This window comes from Engraulis encrasicolus, chromosome 3 (assembly GCF_034702125.1).
Source record: "Engraulis encrasicolus isolate BLACKSEA-1 chromosome 3, IST_EnEncr_1.0, whole genome shotgun sequence".
Classification (NCBI taxonomy): Eukaryota; Metazoa; Chordata; class Actinopteri; order Clupeiformes; family Engraulidae; genus Engraulis; species Engraulis encrasicolus.
The window spans coordinates 37,958,354-37,982,082 of NC_085859.1; the positions used below are offsets into that span (position 1 = coordinate 37,958,354).

Below are 23,729 nucleotides of genomic sequence, written 5' to 3' on the forward strand. Positions count from 1 at the left end.
CTGATAAAGTAGGCAGATGAGTTAGAGACCACCATGTCTAAACCATGTCTACACCATGTCATGTAAACACTAAGTTATGTAAACAACATTCTTTTTCTTTGTCAATCCTTTTGTCCTTTCTCTTCCATGTGGAGTCATAACTTACAGCAGGAAACAGGAAGGGTTTAACTCGGCGATATACTGTTTTATAGCCAACTGTTTGATGGAATAATTTAAGAACTCATTACAGTTTTCTGAGACTGATTGAATGCTTGCTCAATTACTAAAATGTAGCTTCCACAAAACTCAATAAGTAAGCTTAATAGAAGTCATATTATAAAACAATCTTGTGGACAGCCTGCCAAGAACAGTTGAGGCTGTAAGTAATAGCTGCAAAAGGTGGATCGATATCATATTGAACCCCATAGGTTAGGAATGGGATGGTGCTGAAGTTCATCTGTGTGTCAAGGCAGGTTAGCGAATACTTTTTGGAATGTAGTGTATTGAAAAATGAGTGGTCTTCCGACGTCAAACCAGGTCCTTAAAATTCACTACTATCAACATCTATTGCCATCATGGGAAATCCAGAGCACATGTGAAACGTTATCAGGTTTTAGCTTGACTCGCTCCATTCAAATTTTTGCCAAATTGTGATTCATGGTCCAGAAGTACAAAGGTGGGACTTAAGTACTCTACACTCAAAGAAGATGTGTAATTTAATTATTTTAAACAGGTTTCACAAAAGACCCTGCAGAAAGGTTGCGTGGCTCTTACCAGACTGCTACACACAGTCACACACACAGAGGTCTGGTAGGAACCAGGCTAGCAGAAAGGGGCATGGCATGAACAAGCACTCTATCCTTTGAACAAATGGAGATGGTGCATATTTGGAGCAATGAATGCTGCGCAAACTCATTTCGGACCACTGAAAAGAAGTACGCCCAAATCATAAAACTGATGGGAAATGTAAAAAACCCCAAAAAACTTCAATTACTGCAACAGTGCTACAAACAAAAATATTTTAATTGACATTAGCTACATCAACAGCCAAAAAACATATGGCATATTAAAGGCTGTGACTTAATTTCTTAAGAGTTCAGACTGTTGGAGGTTTGAATTGTAGGGAAAACACCTGGTTTAGGTTTTTGTTTTCCATCAGAGCATGGCAGGCACCTTGACCATCTGAAGCAGCAATTTCTGATGTAAGATGGAAAGGTTGGTAAGAATACAACACCATCTTCATCTCCAATATTCGGTGACACTTTATTTTACCGTTCTCATGCTAGCCTTCACACATGCCTAATTGCTATCTGCAAAAGTGACTTACAAAATGCCCTTGGCAAAATCAAGGGCCTACTATGTTGATATTGCAGGTATAACAATAATATGGCTCTTATTAGAAAAGAACAAGACATTTGTGAATACACGCCTAACAAATCATTGATTTTGCTTAACATGTGTCTTATAAGTCACTTATATAAACAGATAGGCATGTATTGGTGGCTAACATGTAAACATTTAAAAAACGTGTTATCAAAAGTTCAAACAGGAGAACCCCTGGCTCCCTCGGCCTCCTTCCTGTTGTCTAGATGTTGGTCATCACCGTCGCCCCTGACAACGGGAGCTCCTGGTCCAGGAGGCGGAAGAGCATGGCGAACTTGTTGCGCTGGGCGGCGTGTCCGAGGGAGTGGTGCAGGCGGGCCTGCAGGTAGTAGATGTCCCGCAGGCGCTCGCCGCAGTCTAGCCGCGAGAAGTACACCGCAGCCTCCTCCAGCGTCTCCACCGCCTTCTCCAGCCCTGCAACCGCAACAGCAGCAGCGGTCAATCAGTGTCAACACTCCCAATTCATATTCTTAATGCTTTTAAGAAGTTTACAACATAATTTATGGTGGTCAAAGAGCTATATAAGTTGTAACTACCCCGTACAGAGAACAGACAATGTATTCTACTAGACTAATGTTTGAGCTGCCCTAGCCCCAGGCCAGACTCTTGACATGGGGTGTGTGTGTGTACTCTACTTAAAAAAAAACCTAACTAACCCTTCTTTGCATCTGCCCTTGTTGTTCTGTATATTTTCTGTGCACACATCTGCTAGTGATGTTGGCTATGATTATGTCCTCGTTTGAAAGTCGCTTTGGTTATAAAGCGTCTGCCAATTAAATGCAATGTAATGTAATAAATAATGTAATGTATTCTAAAACATCTCCAGCGCTGGAAACGGGAACAGCAGCAGTCAATCAGTGTGAACACTAAGAAGCTGTTTACACATATGTAGATATTTTTGGAAACGCATCAGCCTCTCGTTTAGACGTAAACTGAGTTTTAAAAATCCCCTTTAAATATCCAGGGGGCTAAAATACACCCGTCACTGTGGAGTTTTGATTTGTATTCACATGTCGTATTCATACACAAACAGATATCTGCATTTCCAGATATCTGCAAATATCTGCATTTAAAATTATCCGCATACAAGGACCTGTGCGCATTCTCAACATTTGTAAGAAGTCAACAAAATAATTTCCAGTTGTCACAGAGCTATGCGACTTCCCAGCATGCCAAACAGATAAATGTATTCTATAACATCCACAAAGGCAGTGGCGTACCTGCTAGCTTGTCCTCCTCGGCGGCGGCCCCAGCCAGGGCCACCTGGCACCGAGCCACCAGTAGCAGGGCGCGGCCCTTCTCCATCAGGGAGCCGTGGGCCAGGATGGACTCCAGCACGTCCTCCAGCAGAGCTAGCGACTGCTCCGGGGTCCCCAGCATCAACTAACACCACAAACACACCGGATTAGCAGAAAAACATAGTTATGTGGTTGGTGTGTGTTTAAGAGAGAGAGAGAGAGAGAGAGAGAGAGAGCGCGAGAGAGAGAGAGAGAGAGAGAGAGAGAGAGAGAGAGAGAGAGAGAGAGAGAGAGAGAGAGAGAGAGAGAGAGAGAGAGAGAGAGAGAAATATATAATATGACAGGGTTTGACATGCAGTTTACTGTATAGATTCCATTACATATAGCTGTATGACAAGTATAAACAATGTCCTGTTCTGTCTTCTATCAAGTTCTCAACACTTTCTCCAGACACTGATATTTAAAAGAGAATGAAGTCAAAGCACTCATAGCTTTTTAAAACGACAGTGGTGCTTGGGGTTCCTAAAGTAAACCGACCACTAAAATATATGTTTTGTTTTGCCGGTACCAGGTTAAGGTAAATTAACCTTTTTCCATCACAAGCCAAAATGGCTAGTAGAAATTAATCTTACTTGCCAAATGCACACTCATCAATAGGTCAAAGTGGGTAGTGCGTTTCTTTTTCTACAAGCCAAACTGAAATTTCACCAGCATTTGGCGGGTTGGCCAGTGTTAATTTAGAGCCCTGGCCGATACAAATGAAATGTCCATGTACGTACCTGTGTGAAGGCGAGGTGAAGCACGGTCTCCGAGGCCAGACTCTGCAGGTTGTGTTGGCGGGACAGAGTTAGGGCCTGCAGGAGGAGAGGGAGGGCCGTGGAGAAACCACACGAGTCCCAGTGCAGCTCAGCCGTGGCCAGCAAGACCCTACACACGCACATGCACGCACGCACGCACACACACACACACACACACACACACACACACACACTAATTAATTACGGTATGTACATTTTGTTTAAGTATCTGAATAGTCTTGTTGAGACTCCAGGCAAACGAGAGAAATCATGTAATTGATTCCAGTTGAGTGTGAAGCATGTTCACACTGAAACATGTTCACACTGATGGTCTGAGCCTCTACACAGTGTACACGCACACATGCACACACACACTCACACACATAACACGTGGCCCTATTTTGGGACCTTTTTCTTTTCTCTTTTCCTTTTATTTACATGCATGCCTTTTGCTTCTGTAGTGGGTTTTATTTCTTTTGTTACTAACAGTCTGTTTTATTTTAAAGTCTATTGCTTGTAAACATCTAGCCTGCCTATTGGACACCAGATGGAAATTAGCCCTTGGGCTACAATCTGGCATATTTACATATATGTACATGTCATATACAGTTAGGGCCAGAAATATTTGGACAGCAACACAAGTATCATCCTTTTCCACTCTATACCCCACCACAATGGATTTGAAATAAAACAAACAAGCATAAAACAAACAAACATCAACTGTAGACTCTCAGCGTTAATGTGAGGGTGTTAAAATCCATATCGCATAAACAGGAATGAAATAGCAACGTTTTTTGTGTGTGTTGCCCACTTTTCAAGGGATCAAAAGTAATTGGACAGTAGGCTTCTCAGCTATTTTCCAGTCAGATGTGTGTTATTCCCATACTACACCATCACCAAGATGTCAATACAAGGTCTTAGAGTTCATTTGAAGTGTTCCATTTGCATTTCCATATATTTTTAAGGAATATCCATGAGATCCAAAGTCCATCTGTCACCATCAGTGATGCAAGCCATCATAAGGTGGAAAAAAAATCAAAATAAACCCATTTTAGAGATGGGGAAACATTGAATATGATTAATTCAAGAGTTCAGAATGTTGGAAAAAAGAAATACCAGAGCAACACCAAATTACCTGGCAGACATGGAAGACAAATGCTGTGGATGACAGACAATATTCTGTATCTGGTGAACAAAAACCCATCTCCCAACAGTTGGCCAGATGAAGAACAGTGTCCAGGTGAACGGTGGAGACATGTCCAAGGCAACAATCAAGAAAAAGATCAAGAACATTGAGGAACACTTCACCATAGGAAATACAGAGGGTTCACTAAAAGATGTAAATTATTGATTGCATCAGAAATAGCAATACCAGATTTGGCTTTGCCAAACAACGTCTTAAAAAGACTGTATAGGTCTTGAGCTACATCCTATGGACAGAGGAGACAAAAATCATCTTGTACAAGGGTAATGGGAAGAAATGAGTATAGAGAAGGGAAGGAACTGCTCATGATTCAAAGCATACCACCCAATCAGTGAATCATGGTGGTGGTAGTGTCATGGTGTGGGCATGCATATCTGTCAATATGATTATTCCCTTGTATTTATTGATGATGAGAACTACCGACAAAAGCCACAGGATGAATTCTGAAGATTTTCAGGCTATATTATCATGTCATATTAAACCTAATGGTTCTGAACTCATTGGACAATGCTTATCATTGCAGATGGACAATGACCCAAAGCTTCATCTGAAAGCCACTAGCCATTTCTACCCCCCATAAATGGAATATTATTCAATAGTCCAGTCAATCACCTCACCTGAGTACGGTTGAGCAAGCATTTCACTTGCTGGAGGCAAAACTGAAGGGAAATACCCTAAGAATAAGCAGGAATTGAAGACTGTTGCAATAGAGAGCTTACCATAGCATCACCAGGGATAAAACCCAGTGTCTATTGATGTCTATGGATTGCAAATTACAGGCTGTAACTGACTGGAAAGTATTTGCAACCAAATAATTAAAAATTGAAAGTTTGATGTATAAATACTAGACTGTCCAATTACTTTTGGTCCCTTAAAAAAAGGGTGGCACTAATAGAAAATTACACAATTCCTTCACAGTTCACTCGATTTGGACGCAAACACCCCCATATTAAAGCTGAAAGTCTGCTGTTAATGTACATCTCATTTGTTTCATTTCAAATCCATTGGGATGGTGTACAGAACCAAAAACGTGAAAATTGTGCAGATGTCCAAATATTTATGGCCCTAACTGTATATGTTCATTAATGTGCAATGTCCTGAACAAATAAATAAAGTAAAGTAAAGTAAAGTGAAGTTATGATGTTTTATGTAATTCGTCTTCCTGTAGCTATTCAATGGATAATAATGGCCGTCAACTGTCATATACAGTACTTTGTGTTATATACAATCAGCGCCTACATAATTAGTTACACCTTGCTAGTACTGGGTTGGACCCCTTTTGGTGTTCAGAACGGTCTTAACTGCCTGTAACAACAGATTGGCTGTGCAGTTGCAACAACATTCAATTGGTACTAAGGGGCCCAAAGTGTGCCAAGAAAATATCCTCCACACCATTACACCATCAGCCTGAGCCGATTGATACAAGGAAGGATGGATCCATGTTTTCATGTTGTTGACCCCAAACTCTGACCCTACCATTGAGAAATCGAGACTCAGACCCATATCGTCCTATTTTGGTGAGCCTGTGCAAATTGTAGCCTACATTTCCTTTTCTTAGCTGACAGGAGTGGCACCAGGTGTGGTCTTCTGCTGCTGCTGTAGCCCATCTGCATCAAGGTTCGATGTGCTGTGTATTCAGAATTGTGAAGCTTGTTGTTCTGTATATTTCCTGTGCACTGTGTATTTGCTAGTGATGTTGGCTATGATTATGTCCTGTCGCTTTGGATATAAAGCGTCTGCCAAACGCAATGTAATGTAATAATGTAATGTCATTCTGTGTGCAGTGAATATCCCAGTAGATTACACATTTTTGAAATATGAAGACCAGCCCATCTGACAAGAACAACCATGCCACGTTGAAAGTAACATAAATCCACTTCCTTCCCTCTCATTCTGATGGTCCGTTTGAACTAGAGCAGATTGTGTTGACCATGTCTACATGCCTAAATGCATTGAGTTGCCACCATGTGATTGGCTGGTAAGAAATGTGTGCTAAAGAGGAGTTGTGGACAGGTGTGCCTAATAAAATAGCCGGTGAGTGTAAACAGGGACACAGACAGTGGGGGACAAAGCGGACAGTTGCCCCGGGCCCAGGGACATAGAGGGCCCAGAATTGGGTTCTCATTACATTGTATGTATTGGGTAAGGGGGCCTTTTAAGGCCACTTTGTCCTGGGCCCAGCCAAAGCTGTCAGCGGCGCTGAGTGTAAATATGACTTGCACCTTAACCGTAACTAACATCCCACTGTGTTGATGTGTCTTTTCACCTGATGAACATCTCTGTGCTCTTTTTCTTCTCGCAGAGTTGCTGAAGACGCTGCAGGATCTTGGAGGCTTCAGACGTCTGATTAAGTGCTTTCAGGAGCAACGCCTTCCTGCAAGGTGCACACGTTTTCCAAACATTCAAGCCGTACATAACATGGAGAATTGTCCAAAGACAACAAAGCTGAGCAAAATCACGGTTTTGAGGGAAACGTGCGCTCATTTTAAAGCAAAGAGAAAAAATAAAGCGTATGTACACATTAATACAAACACAGATTCTTACATTCAAACTATGGCCCTGTTCACAGTGATGAGAAGAGGAAAGCATATTATTTACAGACATGCTTATCGATCACACAGTCGTGGTGGTCTTACCTATAGAGTCCCTCGGTGGTGTTGAGCGCTGCGATGGCTGTGATGAGAGGCTCTGCCAGGTGGTATTTCCCATCATGCATTGCCCGCTCAAACTGAATCTTCAGGTCACACAGCATCCAGAGCTGAAAGGGCGGGAAGGGGGAAAATGCAGCCATGATGCCTCTACTGCAGTTATTTTTCTACCGATATTTCTAAATAGAAAGCTGCTATGTGTATCTAGGGCGGAATTCTCCCACCTGCTTAAGTCAAAAAAAGCGCACAACAGCGCCTCCGCGGTTACTCAAGTCTGTGATTAAGCGGGGTTTACGCTGGATTTTACAAGTTGCGCACTTTGGGTGGGGCCAGGCCAAAATCAGTGAGTTTTGCATGTATGAATCCTAAGCGTATTCTCCCGTGCACTTAGATGTGTTTGCCTTTACGCGCATCAAAGGGCTGTAGTAAGGTCAAGCGCCACTATGAGGTAAAATGTAATATTGCATTTGATGCTCGCTTGGCTCGCATTTTGAACATGTTACACGGTATACTTTGTTGATGTTCCTTAGCGTCAGCGTGAGTCCAAATCGAAATTCATTCACAGTTCCACATAAACATCCTACATTAATTGTGACAAAATATGACCAGCTGCCCAGAGCATGTTCTCATATCGGTGAACCTACAAACAAAAGCAAGTAATTAATTAATCAGTATGAGGATCATCATGTTGTCTCCACGGACGGCAACCAAAACCAAAAACACCTCGTTGCACCATGCACAAGCACGTCTGACTAAAGACCGCTGTTCTAGTCGTCCTAACAGCCATCCAAAGTATGCCTATTCAAAACAACCTTCACCATTTTCGGGGTGACTATGTTGTAGCCACGACGTTAAGTAACAGGTTTTTATTGCAACTCCTCCACTTTTGTGATTTATTGGAACTCATGCATATGTGCATGTAATTACTGAACTGATGCCCGACATACAAAACCGCCACATACTGAGGTAGGCTACAGGTTGTTCTATCTGTTTTTGCAAGGCAGAACATATTTCCTGAATGTCATTACAGCTAAAAGTATAAATGTAGGCCTACATATCAGATCATGTCTTCGCATTTCGCTTCTGGTCTCTTTTACACACCATCAGCTGCGCGTTTAAGTCCTGGCTTGGCATTGCATGCCCATGTCCAATTAATGCCCATGTCTGCGACAGAATATAAAGTCTCAGTTTTTTCATGACGATTGATTTCCTTGTTCATTCTACGGCATGCATGTAGCCTAAGTGTAATATGCTGACGGACAGCTGAGATCCACATATTTCCAATGCGCGGAGAAGCACTTTTAAAAGTCAGCAAATACAATGTGTTGTTTTAACTGTGGGAATGATCAGCATTTTAAATCAGGTTTTGATTTCCGGACTTGTCTAGGCAACACACCAAACTCCATTTTTAACCAAACGTTTCATCATGTTTATTATTTCAATCAACCTGTTGCGCACCAAAACGCTCAGCTGAGTTCCCGCCAAAGGTACACATTGCGTTTCCATCTCATTATCTCACCTCGACTACTCGCCTTGTGCTTGTGAAAATGAGCTGAGGTTAGATTTTGATATGCTTTTGCACGAGGACTTTTGGCACGTGGTTCTAAATTCAAAGTTAAAGTTCAGTTTTGGATCTCAATGGACTGCCGAGGTTCTCACATGGTTGATCTGAAAATCAATGCTCCGTGGTTTCTTTGAAACCACAACTGATGAAGTCGGGGAAGACCCATTTAGCATATATCACGCTCATGTTGGGCTACGCGCTGTTTTTCGGAGTTAAGCGCGAGGGGTGTGGTAATATTTCAGAGGGGAGAATGCGCGCAGGATCAAGGCGCGTAAAAAGTGCGTGCGTAAAACCGACTTAAGTGGAGACGGGAGAATTCCGCCCCTAGTGACTACATATCAATCAATCAATCAATCAAAATTACTTGCAGTATATAGCACATTAACATACATAAATATCATTCAAGGTGCTAGAGCAGTGTGTGCATATACTGTATGCAGTAACTATACAGGTTTGGGTACATGTGGATATTCCAGTCTCAGAAAGAGAGACCACAGTGAAAACTAGAAAGCACTCGGCCCTCTGGTGGACAGGAACATACACAACACGCACCACGAGCATACAAACAACCAAATGAACGTACACATAACCTCCTTGGCAGAGGTAAAAACCATGACATTATATTGGCAAATACGTGAAGTTGCCTCTGTTCAGTGCAAGGGCAGAAAGCATTGATTCATTAATTCTCCTTCTGCGTTTGGGATCTCCACCCACAGAACTACTTGATTTCAAGGTCTAGCCCAGGGGTGTCAAACTCATTTCAATTCAGGGGCCACATGCAGCCTATTTGATCTCAAGTGGGCCAGACCAGTTATGTATAATTGCGAGCAAATATCACATTTCTGCTTCATATCGGAATCACATTGCTAATCAATCATCTGGAGGTATATGGCAGTGGGATTATCAGGAGCATTAACAAAAATGGTGATAAAATTAAATTTGATAAATTAATTCTCAAGTATCAAAAACCTGAACTCACAGACAACTGCAACGAACTTTGTAATAGATTTTTACTGACATTTACTTCTTATTTTGACATTCTTTATTTTTCTCTCTCCAAGTCTGAGGCCGGATTGAACCATCTGGTAGGCTGAATCCGGCCCCTGGGCCTTACAGTATGTTCGACACGTCTGTTCGGTTTCCACCTGTGTGGTGAAGGGGCAGCTCACCTTGGCATGCTGCGTGTGAGGAGGGAACTGCTGCTTCAGGTGCGTCATGATGTCACTCACAGCTCCGTACAGACCCTTGCACATAAACCAAGGCAAAAAAATAACATTGATAATTGAAAATATCAAACATTACAACTGCACTCTAGGTCACTAGTTGTTTTACATGACATGGTTAGTAATTTGGTCGCTTTGTAAATCCATGAATGAATGTTACCAAACTCTCCAAAATGGGTTTGAAGCAAGACAGGCGTATACAACAAACTTTTTCAAGGGGTTAGAGATATTTGACTTTCGGGTGAAATGACAAGATGAACCTTAAAAAATAGCCTTGCGCAAATCCTCAACATTTTCTTCAAGCACAGGTATGGAAGCTGATCCTTTGCAGCAATTCACTTTGAGTTAATTCACTCACTCATATTTTTGACCCCAGTATACAGCACATGTATACATGCAGGTGCAGAGCTGTATCAAGTAGAAATGGAAGTACTGTAATATCAACACTAATAGTAGGATGCTACATAGCTGCTAGAGATGTATAGGATCCAAGATCCGGTTCCGGATCCGGCAGGATAATAGGGTTTTTTCAGACTATCCGGATCCGGCAGGATCTTAAGCAGTGGATCCGGTATCCGGCAGTTACCTAAAAATCAGGATCTGGGGCATCTCTACTTTTTACGTAGCCTAGGCTTTTCAGTCAGTCTTTCACAACCCCAATCGCTGCATGGAGTGAAAGCCCTTTGCAAGCAGTCGTTGAAGGCAGTGTGGCAGTAAGCCAATGAGTCTTTAAATAGTTTGCACTAACGTAAAAAAAAGGGCCCACGTGTGCGAGTTGGCTATGCGTTTCAACCCTTTCGTAGAATCCAGTATCCGGTTCCGGATCCGGCAGGATATTAAGCACTGGATCCGGTATCCGGCAGGATCCTAAAAATCAGGATCTGGGGCATCTCTAATAGCTGCAAGTATGTAATATATAATGTTGTTGTGGTGTTGTTATTACATCTCTAACAGTACTTCTACTTGTACTTTCTACAACTCTGGGGTTTGTTTAATGGGAAATGGCATAGCAAACAACAAAGTAGCTAACAGTTAGCAACTATGGTTTCGAGAAATGCAATCCCTGTGCAGGTGTGTGACACGGGTGCATTCAAGTTTGCCAGAGGGCGCGCTCAACTTCTTGGAAAAAATGAATGACTGAGTGCGCAATAAAAGGTATCAACTTAAAGAAGAAAAATCGTTTCGTGTTTCGGCTCTCAAGCCATCATCAGTGGTACCACGTGGTACCACGCACTGATGATGGCTTGAGAGCCGAAACGCATTTGCTTGTGGGACATGATGGTAATTCATGAATAAATAATGAGGCGTAGCTTGTGAGTGCCGACGCGGGTGGGTTACCTGCTCGGCGTGCAGTTCGGCCAGGTGGATATGCAATGTATTGTTGTGTTGTTATTACATCTCTAACAGTACTTCTACTTCTACTTTCTAGTTTCTACAACTCTGCGCAGGTGTGGGACACGGCGGGTGAGTTACCTGCTCGGCGTGCAGTTCGGCCAGGTGGCAGAGGGCCACCGCGAAGGCCTCCGTGTTGTTCTGCTGCACGCCAAAGTTGACGGGCTCCAGGCTGTTCATGTTCAGCAGGACCTGCGCCTGCTGCCAAGCCATCGTGCTGCACACACAGACACACATGGAGCATTGCTTATTAGATAATAATGGCGACAAATAATACTTTTAACCCCTTAATATTCCATGTGATTTGACTTAAAAAACGCCCCCCAAAAAAATAAACATAATAATAAATCAATTTTTTTATAGCGCTTTTCAAAACACTCAAAGATGCTTTACAGACCATGTAACATAACAGAAAAACATGAACAGACACCCAACGCACGTGTGTAGCTGTAACACCGTTAAGGTTTGCCCACAGCCAGGCATCGGTGACGGGTTCTTCTGTATAAGAAGCTGGATTTCAATAAGGTTTCAGTTGGACCCACTGACTGCTATAGTAGAAGTCTGTGGTTGGACCGGTGCTTGAAATTGGACATAGATACCCTGTTTGCGTAGTAGTCAGAGTCAAAGACAGTTGTTGTGTCACTCTAGCAATAACTAAGTAGGAGCCGCGGTAGCTCAGTGGGCTAAGGTACCGTAGCATTATGCCGAGGAACTGGGTCCTCTCTTTCCCCTGTCGTGCCGAAAAGCGAGTCCCTGCCAGGACACGAGTGCCCTCATTGAAACCAATGGAAACCAATGACCAATTTTTCAGATATTTTTTACCCTTTTTTGCAGACAAATCCGACACAATTTAAGATGGAAAGCCCATCAATAAAGCTTCTACATTCTTTCTGGAAGTATTACAAAGAGCTGGTTACAATTTCAGTATTATTTCCATAAAACAATCAAAAAATTGTCAGAACAAATGTTACGCTTTCATTCAAATAGCTCATATTAAGTGGAGGACGAGTAATGTTTCATGAGCATATTTTTTAGTTCATAAATTATGCAATTCATTCTGCAAAAATTAGTATAATTTTCTCTCAAAAAATGTCATTGGTTTCAATGAGGGCACTCGTGTTCTGGCAGGGACTCGCTTTTCGGCACGACACCCCCACTACTCTCCTGTCCCTCGCTCATGCTGCCCTGTCTAAAAAGGCATAAAGTCCAAAAAGGTACCAACTAACATAGTTGATTGAGGTGAATTGTGAAAAAAATAACAGACCTCTGACAGTTATACACTACAGTACTTCACGCTAAAGCAGCAGTCTACTATATCAGCACACCTGTCTGATAGTGATTACATTTAGGGCTATACACAATCTTTTTTCATCACCAGCCAAAATGGCCTGTAGATGTTAGTCTTACTAGCCAAACGCATACTGACTAAATTGTCTTTTCTACCAGCCACACTGAAATTTCACCAGCATTTGGCTATTTAGCTGGTGTTCATGTATAGCCCTGTTTACATCCTCTGTGCTCTGCTCTGCTCACCTCTTGCCGTACATCCTCCAGATGGATGTGGTCTGGGCCAGGCTGATCTCGATGAGCTCGGACAGGCTCTGCTTCCAGTGGACCATGTCGGTGCTGCGCAGGGCGTCCAGCAGCTTGTCGGCAGTCACGCCCTGTGTCGCCCCCTGCTGGACAAGGGACTGAATGCCCAGAGAGGCCAAGTACTACACACGGGACATGGGAGAGAGAGAGAGAGAGAGAGAGAGAGAGAGAGAGAGAGAGAGAGAGAGAGAGAGAGAGAGAGAGAGAGAGAGAGAGAGAGAGAGAGAGAGAGAGAGATGAATATCAATATTAGCTGAACGGGCACTTTACCCAGCTTGCAGGTGCATCATAATGCGGCAAACATTACATTACATTATGCTACATTACACTTAGCTGACATATTTATCCAAAGCAACTTATGGCCATTATAGGGTATCGGTTAGTCCATGACGCAGTGTGGGGTTAGGTGCCTTGCCCAAGACCATGTCATTCAAGACTCAATTCAGAGGAAAGACGGGATTGAACCTGCAACCCTTTACAGAACATGAATGAATTGTTAAGTATTGTGATCTATTCACTGCCTACAATTTTCACAATAATAAAAAAGTGTGTATGTATCTATCCATCTGTAAGTTTGAAAAATGTAAGAATTACAGCTGCACCAGTAGAAATGTCAACGGTCAACCCAATGGAACACATTACCGGGAGGCAGAAGTGGGAAGCCATCTTGACAGAGTCCTCTGTGAGCACCAGACTGTCTGATCCTCTCATGTGCTCCACTGTATAGAGCCAACTCTGAAAACAGGAGCACATCAACACTCGAGTCAGGTACACTATAGTCAATAAATACAGAAAAATAACATTGTAGTAGAGTCACAAATAGAAATACAAATGAAAATACATACAGTTCACTTCAGAATACTATGTGTTCTTACCAAACAGTGTTGAAGGCACACGTGGTCATTGGACTCCTGAGCTATCCGGATGGCTTCCTGCAGAGCCAAGTCAGCTTGCTGGCTGTTTTACAAATGGAACAAATGTATATCAATTCTAACATAGCAACCAGAACCACGGCTACACCTTTGATACCGAGGATACATATTAAATGCAAAGAAATCATACTGGTAAGACTGGAAATTGGTAAAGGAAGATGTAGTAGATTTTTTGTCATGTTGTCATGTTTTGCCTCATCAGGTACAACAAAAATCTTTAACGTTTTTGGCCTTGCATCCGATATACTATATCATTATACAGTATACTACATTTATATACATTATAAATTATATACATGTGTTATTATTAGAGGGCCTAAGGGCCTCTGCACACCGGCTCCGACAGCACTGCGGAGCGCTTTTGCTTCTGACACAATTCCGACCCCCAAACCCAATTTCACACGAACATAGCATGGATAGTCAATGGGCGACTCCTACAAAATAGAACTCGTCTCTAATCGCTAGATAATGTCCGAACTTTTGCGGAGCTTGTCAGAGCCGGTGTACGGAGGCCCTAGTGGAGCTTTCTAATTTAAACACCAGTCTTAAGTGTCCTCACTAGTGTCCGAAGCGGCAGTGCAGCGTGGCCAGGTTCAGGATGGCGTAGCGCAGGCTGCGGCCGTAGCCCTCGTCCCCGTTGCTCTTGCCCTCGCCCACCGACAGGATGAGCCGGTCGAAGTAGTGCAGCAGGCTGTGGGTGGAGATGTAGATGTCCTGCACGCGCATGCTGTTCAGGTAGCTCAGGTAGTGCTGCACACACACACACACACAGGAGACACAGAAACTAAACAGGTAGCTAAGGTAGTGCTGCGCACACGCACACACACACACACACACACACACACACGAGACACAGAAACTAAACAGATAGCTAAGGTAGCGCTGCGCATACACACACACACACACGGCAGTAGACACAGAAACTAAACAGGTACAGTGCCCTCCATAATTATTGGCACCCCTGGTTGAGATGTGTTTTTTAGCTTCCAATTATTTTATTTTTTTTCTAAATAATATGGGACCTTAATGGAAAAAAAAGAGAAAAATCCAACCTTCAATACAAGTGCATTTATTCAGTGGGGAAAAAATCCCACATAAAGAAATAATTATTTGACATCAAATAATGTGTGTCACAATTATTAGCACCCCTGGTGTTAATATTTTGTACAACCCCTTTTGCCAACAAAACAGCACCTAATCTTCTCCTATAATGTTTCACAAGATGGGAAAAGACAGAAAGAGGGATCTTCAGCCATTCCTCTTTGCAGAATCTCTCTAAATCATCCAGAGACCTGGGTCCTCTCCTCTGTACTCTCCTCTTAAGCTCACCCCACAGGTTCTCAATGGGGTTGAGGTCAGGGGACTGAGATGGCCATGGGAGGAGCTTGATTTTGTGTCTGGTGAACCATTTCTGTGTAGATTTGGCCATATGTTTAGGGTCATTGTCTTGCTGAAAGACCCAGTGACGACCCAGCTTCAGCTTTCGGGCAGAGGGCAACAGATTTTGATTTAAAATGTCCTGGTATTTCAAAGCATTTATGATGCCATGCACCCTAACAAGGTTCCCAGGGCCTTTGGAAGCGAAACAGCCCCACAGCATCACTGACCCACCCCCATACTTCACAGTGGGTATGAGGTGCTTTTCAGCATGCGCATCTTTCGTGGTACGCCAGACCCACTTAGAGTGTTTGTTGCCAAAAAGCTCAAATTTGGTCTCATCTGACCAAAGCACACGGTCCCAGTTGAAGCCCCAATACCGCTTGGCGAACTCCAGACGCTTGCGTTTATGATTGTGAGTGAGGAAAGGTTTTCTCCGTGCATGCCTCCCAAACAGCTTGTTGGCGTGTAGACAGCGCCTGATGGTTGATTTGGAGACTTTGTGACCCCAGGATGCTACCATTTGTTGTAATTCTGTAACAGTGAGCTTTTTGAGATCTTTTGATTTCTCTTACCATCCTCCTCACTGTGCGTGGTGGCAAAATAAACTTGGGTCCTCGTCCAGGCTTGTTTACCACTGTTCCAGTTGTTTTGAACTTCTTAATTATTCCTCTCACAGTGGATATGGGCAGCTGCAGTTGAGTGGCAATCTTCTTGTAGCCTCTGCCTGACCTGTGAAGGTCGACGCACATCTGCCTCACTTGTATGCTGTGTTCCTTTGTCTTTCCCATGTTTAAGAGTGGATAAGAGAAATTGCCTCGGTGTCACGTCATATTTATACCCCAGGGAAACAGGAAGTGATGAATTACTAATTAAATGTTCCTACATACTCTGGTAAACTTTGTAAACTACTGTAGAAATGACAGAAATGCTTCAATTATATTTATTTCCTGGGAATTGTTAAGGGTGCCAATAATTGTGGAACAGGTGATTTAATGAAAAATAATTATTTTTTTGTCAGGGATTTTTTTATTTTCTTACAATTCATTTGAGTTGAAGGCTACATTTTCCTACAATTTTCAGTGTGACAGTATTCTTCTGCAATAAACACTGAATTTATTTTAAAGGCCAACTTCCGATTAAACACAATTTTACTCACTCCTTTTGAAGATCGGACGGTCAGCCCAAGTTAAACTCACTTGCAAGGCTCTCATAGCGGTGCGTCACCTCGCCTGGCTGTGTTTCCCGATGTTTCCCAATTGACATAAATAATGCAGAGAAACGAGCGAATCACGAAAGCCTTTCTGTGTTTCGTCACGTCGAAAGAAGGCGTTGGCCACAAAGGTTTATGTCGACCCATTTTTCTAAAAACTTGTCGAGCATTTTTTTTCTGCTTGTTTTCAATACAAGCAACGTCTGGTGGCCCGAAATCTAGCTTAGCTTAGCTATCAGCTGGTTGCTACTCTCAGGTACACACACAGCACAAAGCCTCATCCATAGAGCAGGTCCACTCTGGTTGCTCCGTGCCTGCAGCTCGCCTAGGGGTCGCTGTCGAAAGAGCACAGCCCTGAATGGAGTATGCACGCCTCCGTTGGCGCCCCTATAGTGCAGTACCACCCGGGGAAGTGGCGACTCTGTTTCCCATTACATTCGCTCCAAGAACAGGAGGACTGAGCCAATCAGAGACGCATTTCCACGAGAGCTGGAAGAGTGAGCCAATCAGAGACGCATTTCCACGAGAAACACGGAACACCCTCTCGTTTCTCCACAAGCCACCTTGCTGGCTTTCAAAAACGGCTTGAAACAAAGCAACCAGAACGTTTTTTAAAACAGGACCAACGCGTAACACATTCAATAACAATGGGGAACACAGCAATATTAATCAAATGACGTTGAGAGGCCATCTTTAAGGCTTTTAACACATCTCAACCAGGGGTGCCAACAATTATGGAGGGCACTGTAGCTAAGGTAGCGCTGCACACACAGAGCAGGAGACACATGCTGGATCTCAAATGGTGCACTTGTGCACTTCGGGCAATATCTTGCAGTGCGTAACTAATACGCCATACGCACTGAAACATGAACATTGAAATGCACAAGTGCACCATTTGAGATTCAGCCACGGCTTACTCATACAGAACAACTTATGTTGTCAGCATTCATAGATATGACCACTTCATATTGCGTTGGCCACTGCTTCATATTGGAATGAATGTGTGCATTCCAGTGTGCATTCCAATATGCAGACTCCCGTCCTTCCTTGCTCACTTGCCTGCTTGTGACGCCATGATTACATCACAGACAACAGAAAATGAATTCAATATCTGGCAAAAGCACAATTCATTCAGTCATTTCCTCATTTGCAATTGGGATGGTGAATGAAGAACAGTCCCCCAAAAATTGTTGTGGCTAGGCTGACAGTGGGGAAACTTTTATGTTTTCTCCAAGGAGGCAGGGCGTCAGCAACATGGAAGGCCACAAGTGCAAGTGGAGGGCGAAAGCAGAGATTCTTAAGTATATAGTTTATCTACTCTCTCTGGCGAAAGTCTGCATATTGAAATGCAGTGCACACAATGGCTGATCACTGCCATGTTTAGCAGGCATCACGCTGCCATCAATTGGTGACAAGGAGATACGCACATTATACATCAGGTGGCAGTAAAACAACATCTCTGAAAACAATAGACCCCTTTAGAGTTTGTAAACAGGTATGACGAAATTTGGATGCATGCGCACCGCTGCCTCAAAATCGTCCATGCTCCGTTCACTTGTACAGAGACTCGACAGGTGTTTTTTTCCGAAATAAGATAACGGATGCTCGCGATAACCTCAGATATGCAGTGGGCACCATGGACACGGGTATTCCTGGCGGTGTCATCAGTCCAGTCAGTAGTTTAATGTCTTGTAACAACAAACATCTCCTATGCTTCTGGAACAGCCTCTTCCCTCTCAAAATAGCATAACAAGTGTACTTTTCGGAATCTCTATTTTTTATCAACGTACACGCTTCAGAACGGCAGTTTTTCTCTCTTTAGTGTCTGCACTGTCACCCAGTATTAAATACAGAATCACCACTCCCGATTTTACCCATGCCTGCAGTTCTCCTAGTGGCCGCTGTCGAGATACGGCTCTGAGCGCAGCAGCCCGTTCTTTCTGAATGGAGTCTGCACTCCCCCTAGAGTGCAGTACCACCCAGAAAAGTGGAGTCTCTCGTAATATCCTTCCAATATCTTTGAGTTGACGATGTGCACGCATTCATGAGCACGTCGACTCTGAACGGGTCTATAGGATACCGGCCCATGACGGGGCGCCCAGGATCAAAAGACTGAATACGGCATCTAATGTTCATAATATCTATGGTCTGCATGAAAAACTCCTTGTGGTTGATGAAGACATTGTGGTTGTAAAACCTTGAGAATTGGCAAAAAGTATATGCTTTGGTGATATGAATAGGGCAAGTTGGATATCAAGACAAGAGCAGACTAGAATGTACCCCGGTAGATGAGGGGGAAAAATTGACTAATCTGGCAAAATTAAGTAATTAAATAAAGCCTCATACCGCCTCGGCAAAGTCTGGGTTGAACTTGAGGATGTTATTGAGCTCATTTTGCAGGATGGCTGGTGTCATGGCCTTGTTTTCGTCATTCTTCAACAGGTACGCCTGCCCAAATTATAGGAAGAATCTCTTAGATTAAACATGGCATCCACTTGATTACTACTCTATTAATCACGATTGAATATTGTATATTAAATATACACATATACTGAACATTGCAAATGTTAAATATACCATAATACATAATATATATATTAAATATACCATAAAATATACCAGAAATGTACTAACCTGTCTGGCAAAGAAGTACTCGGCTTGCTTCTGTGAGAGCGGACCTGTGGTGTCATGGCCACTGTGGGTGCAAACATCATGCAAAGGATGAAGAAATGAATGTCCTCTGTTCTAAGTTGATTTGGATAAAAACATCTGCTGAATGTCACATCATGAAAAGCTGAAATCCAGCAGGAATAGACTTAGACTTAGACTTATGTTTATTGATCCCACAAGGGGAAACTTAGGGTAACGGCTGCCACCATGTGCGGCGCCCCCACCCCTTTATATTCATTCACACAGCCAATCAAACTTATGACTAATGAACTTTCATTGTCAACATCCGACTGAAAATACCCCCATCAACATGTGCATGACACGCATACCCACACACACACACACACACACACACACACACCTTTTTTTTTCAAACACACTCCTCGCCTGCCCCCGTCAACAAACACAAACACAGTTCTCACCACAACTCCGAGTGGTGCAGTGGGCCAGCATCTGTCTCGTCTCTGTCTCTGTCCCTGTCCATGGCCATGGCGTCCCCCCTGTCCACTGAGGTGTCCTCAGCACCGGTCATTTCCATGGTGTCCTCATTGATGCTGGACGGCAGCTCGGTTTTGGGCCCCGTGCCGGGCGACACCCAGCGGTCCTTGTTGCAGTACTGCTGCAGCGACTTATAGAGCTTAAACACCTGGCTGAACGACAGCTTGTTGTAGGCCAGAAGCATGTGTCGCATGAACAAACCTACAAGGGACAAACATGACATGATAATAATTATTAATAATAATAATGATAATAATAATAATGCATTTTGCTTTATACAGTGCCTTTCGAAGTAGCCAAGGTCGCTTACTTTTATATGTCTTGTAAGATTACATATGTTGTAAGGTTACAACTAGAGGTCAACCGATACAGGTTTTTTAACCCATTGATGCCTGATGTTGCGTTGCGCAACATTGGCCCTGGCACCTGGAGCTGCATTACGTAACATTCAGGCTCATGAGATTTGAGACAACTTAATTAAAAATCTCTGTTTGAGATGAATGAACACATTCTAATGAAAGATGAGGGTCTTAGCGTTTAAATGCAACTCAGTGCATATTTTTATGTGCTTCAGAAGCTGAGATATTTAGGTTTTTATAGGCGGAGGGCAGCTTTTCTTAAAAAAGGCTCAAGCATTCAGCACCCTTTTTTGCAGGTGCCTTAGGCGTCAATGGGTTAATGCGATGCAATACCGTTTTTTTTTCATCACCCTTGGCCGATACCTGATTTCCAATACCCGATATGGGTTATAAAAAAAGGTTAGAAAATGAAAAATATTCCAGGTCTCAAGTTAACAATAAACATTCCTTTAACATTATTGAATGTTAAAGGAATTGGCGGGGGTTCCTCCACTTGCTCTGCCATGCGTTAAAGCGGGAACGCATTGTGTTTTTGTTAGTCTTTGTTACCTATGGATGGCTAGCCGAACTTAAGTTGCCTCTTGGCTATTCTGCTTCTGACTTTTGTTAAAGCTTTATCACCTGCACATGTAAAATAAATTCACTCATGCACCGTTTTCCCCGACTCGCTGTAGCTTCTTGGGAATTCTCCCAGTTTTCAGGTTATTGTTGCGTTTCTTTAGCCTAGAAATCTAGACGCCGTACAGCAAAAAGCTGTACCAGGGTCTAGGAGGGCTGGGCAGCACTGTGGGCGGGATAAACGGTTGCTTCAGCACTCAACGCCACGCAATTGGATGGCAAACAACCAATCCCCACACACTTCTGTGTAACGTCACAGCTGTCTTGTGAAGCGGCAACTCCGAGGCGTCGTAGCAGTGAATGCGTGTGATCACCACAGCCACAAACAAGTTTCCCAATAAATCGTGTTTTCACTTACATAGTTCAAAAATGCCTCGTTTTCAACCACACAGCCCTCCTTGATCAACCAGCGAAATGTTGAGCAATTTGGGGCTTGTTAAATGGTCATATTTATGATTGTTGTCAACATGGCATGTTCGGTGTTAGCTAGCTAGCTGTAGCTATTATACCCAGCCGGCCAGGGAGCGTCCTGCGTTGGGAGCGACAATCAGGGAATCTGCGTGTGATGACCACAGGCACAGACCTGTATTAACCGACCACAGCCACAAAATGTCCTAATAAATCGTGTTTTCACTTATACAGTTCAAAAATGCCTCGTTCTCAACCACATGGCCCTCCTTGATCAACCAGCGAAATGTTGAGCCATTTTGGGCTTGTTAAATGGTTATATTTATGATTGTTGTCAACATGGCATGTTCGGTGTTAGCTAGCTAGCTGTATACCCATAACTAATACACGGATACCAAGCTCTGTGTAATTGACGACAGATTGGCTAGCCGCTAGCTCGGTAGACTAGGTGTCATTCCCATCTATTTAGTAAGCGACTTACAGACTTCCAAAGCTCCCACCCGTTTTTAATGACATGGATCTTACTAGAATTTGGGGCAGGCATATAATACAAGGCTGTTATTGACGACAGGTTAGCTAGCCACTAGCTTGGTAGACTATGTAATTCCCATCTATTTAGTAAGCTACTCAAAGACTTTCAAAGCTCCCAAATGTCTCGTTTTTAATGGCATGTGTCTTATTAGAAATTGGGGCAGCAATTTCATTCTACACCTACAGTAGTGGTCTGATAATAGCGTGTGACTATCTGGTTCTGTAAAATGCTCAACTTAGCTTACCGAGCTAGTTTAAAACATCGAATGATCAAATGGTAATGTGTTGTGTCCGATAAGTTCATGGTGTATTATTACATCAATCCATGTCAGACACAAAATGTTATCATCCAGGCTTTTTAAATTAAGTGAACACTTTCGTGCTGTACGTAGCACAGATGGACACCATGCTTCTTCTTAGAAAGTTTCCTGTTTACTAAGTAGCCCGGCCCCCCTCGCGATTTGATTGGCCCTGTCATCGGATAACTTTCAGCCTCGCAAAACGACCGGGGTCCGCTAGACTGCCCCCGGGAGCAAATTCAATTTGCGGTCGCTAGGGGCGTCTAGATTTCTAGGCTAGCGTTTCTTAAACCAAGACTAACGTGTCAACTGTTGAACAATCAAGTAGTAAAAAAATAAAGTGTCTTTGTGCTTTTAAAAAAACCTGAATGACATAAAATAATAGATATTGTGTATCGGCCAAAACCACACGCGTATCGGCCGATACGATACACTTAAAATATGCAAATATCGTCCCGATATCAGACCGATATATCGGTCTATCCTTAATTACAACCCACCGAACTATTAGGCCAGTTAAAAATGTGGATCATATTACAATTCAAAAACCAACTGTGATTGTCACTTCACTTGACACAAATTGCGGTTATCATTTGGGTGTTATTAGTAGTTGCAATGCTCATGTTGATGGGGGTATAACTACTTACCTACTACACTGGTCTTGCAGACTTCAGAGTCGCTGAAAGGGTTTGGCAGAGTGGAGAAGAAATGCTCCATGTCTTTCAGCTCACCGTCTGCCATCTGATACAACCTTGACAGAGTAGAGACAAAGAAAATCAAGAAAGAAGACATGACAGGCCATGCAACAACAAAATGCAACATATGCAGTTATGCATCATAAGTGATGCTCAATGCAATGAGCAAAGAACGTTACATTACATTGCATGACAGCTGTGAATGCACCTCACCGTAAACAAACAATCACCTACACGTATGCCATCTTCGCATCGTATTATCTTACCTGCATCTGAGCTCGAAACTTGTTTCAGGACAACACAACTCCACAATCATCAGAAACTGTTTAAGGGTAAGGTCTGGACCCTGAAATAGAAACGGCTATATGAGGACCACCAAACCGCAATGGTAGATATTACTGAGAAAGAAATCAGGTTAGCTAAACTTTACACTACCTGCTGCAGAGGAAGGATCAGTTTGTTCAAGCGCCGTCTTTCCAAAAGTCCCATTGGTTTTGCAGTGATCATTTCGTAGAGTAAAGCCAAAACTGAAATTTTGTATGGGGTGACCCAGTCTTTGATCCCAAAGACGTTTGCGTGCACCACCCCATTAGTCATCATGGGGTTGAAATACAAACTCTCGTGTACACTGGCCATGACGAGAGAAAAGTGATGCGATTTCGGCACGGAAAACTCTGGTACACCTCTCTGGTGACTATTTAAGTTAATCACAGACGTCAAGACGCTTGCGATTTTGCAGGCGTGACATGATTTCTGCGCATTTTTAGCTTGCTAGCTAACTAGCCAGAAAGAAGAAGATGATGTAATTGAGCAAATGTGGTCATCTACAGCCAACTTTTTTCCTGATAGCGTAATTCATATATACGGCATATCATCTAAATGTTGATGACATTATGTAAAAGTTTCAGATAAACACAACAAAGCTGTTGGAGCTTGCGGCCGCACACTTCACCGCGTCGATTCTTCAAATTCATCCCGACTTCCGGTGCAGATGGAAGCCCTAGTCCAAAGAGTAGAACACAGATTCTCCGATTTGCTGTCAGAATCGATCGGAGTCTGAGGAGGCTGAGAGTCAAGAGACAAGTAAGGAACTTCATCCGATTTATTT

General features: G+C 43.1%; 1 protein-coding gene across 2 annotated transcripts; it reads right to left on the minus strand.

The window, feature by feature from the left end:
• Nucleotides 1-984: 984 nt before the first annotated feature.
• Nucleotides 985-23,628, minus strand: anapc5 (anaphase promoting complex subunit 5). 2 transcript variants are annotated; one of them, XM_063194480.1, is made up of 17 exons: nucleotides 23,057-23,628; nucleotides 22,888-22,967; nucleotides 22,574-22,677; nucleotides 19,636-19,912; nucleotides 19,178-19,238; nucleotides 18,890-18,991; nucleotides 14,513-14,703; nucleotides 13,897-13,978; nucleotides 13,664-13,756; nucleotides 12,962-13,143; nucleotides 11,510-11,645; nucleotides 9,983-10,057; nucleotides 7,238-7,359; nucleotides 6,868-6,975; nucleotides 3,380-3,527; nucleotides 2,583-2,745; nucleotides 985-1,776 (listed from the first exon to the last, which is right to left on the minus strand). In XM_063194480.1, exons 1-17 carry the CDS (start codon nucleotides 23,255-23,257, stop codon nucleotides 1,565-1,567), a joined length of 2,337 nt encoding a protein of 778 aa, XP_063050550.1. In that variant the 5' UTR covers nucleotides 23,258-23,628; the 3' UTR covers nucleotides 985-1,564. The 2 variants fall into 2 exon arrangements, with proteins under 2 accessions (XP_063050550.1, XP_063050549.1); XM_063194479.1 differs by having other exon boundaries at nucleotides 22,888-22,982; nucleotides 23,057-23,627.
• Between the last annotated feature and the right edge of the window lie 101 nt (nucleotides 23,629-23,729).

Coding starts and splice junctions, on each gene's coding strand:
- anapc5 (XM_063194479.1), bottom strand. CDS start 23,257: ATGGCCAGTGTACACGAGAGTTTGTATTTCAACCCCATGATGACTAAT. Junction 2,746..3,379: donor TTCACCTCGCCTTCACACAG/GTACGTACATGG, acceptor TTGTGGTGTTAG/TTGATGCTGGGGACCCCGGA. Junction 1,777..2,582: donor CGAGGAGGACAAGCTAGCAG/GTACGCCACTGC, acceptor TTGCGGTTGCAG/GGCTGGAGAAGGCGGTGGAG.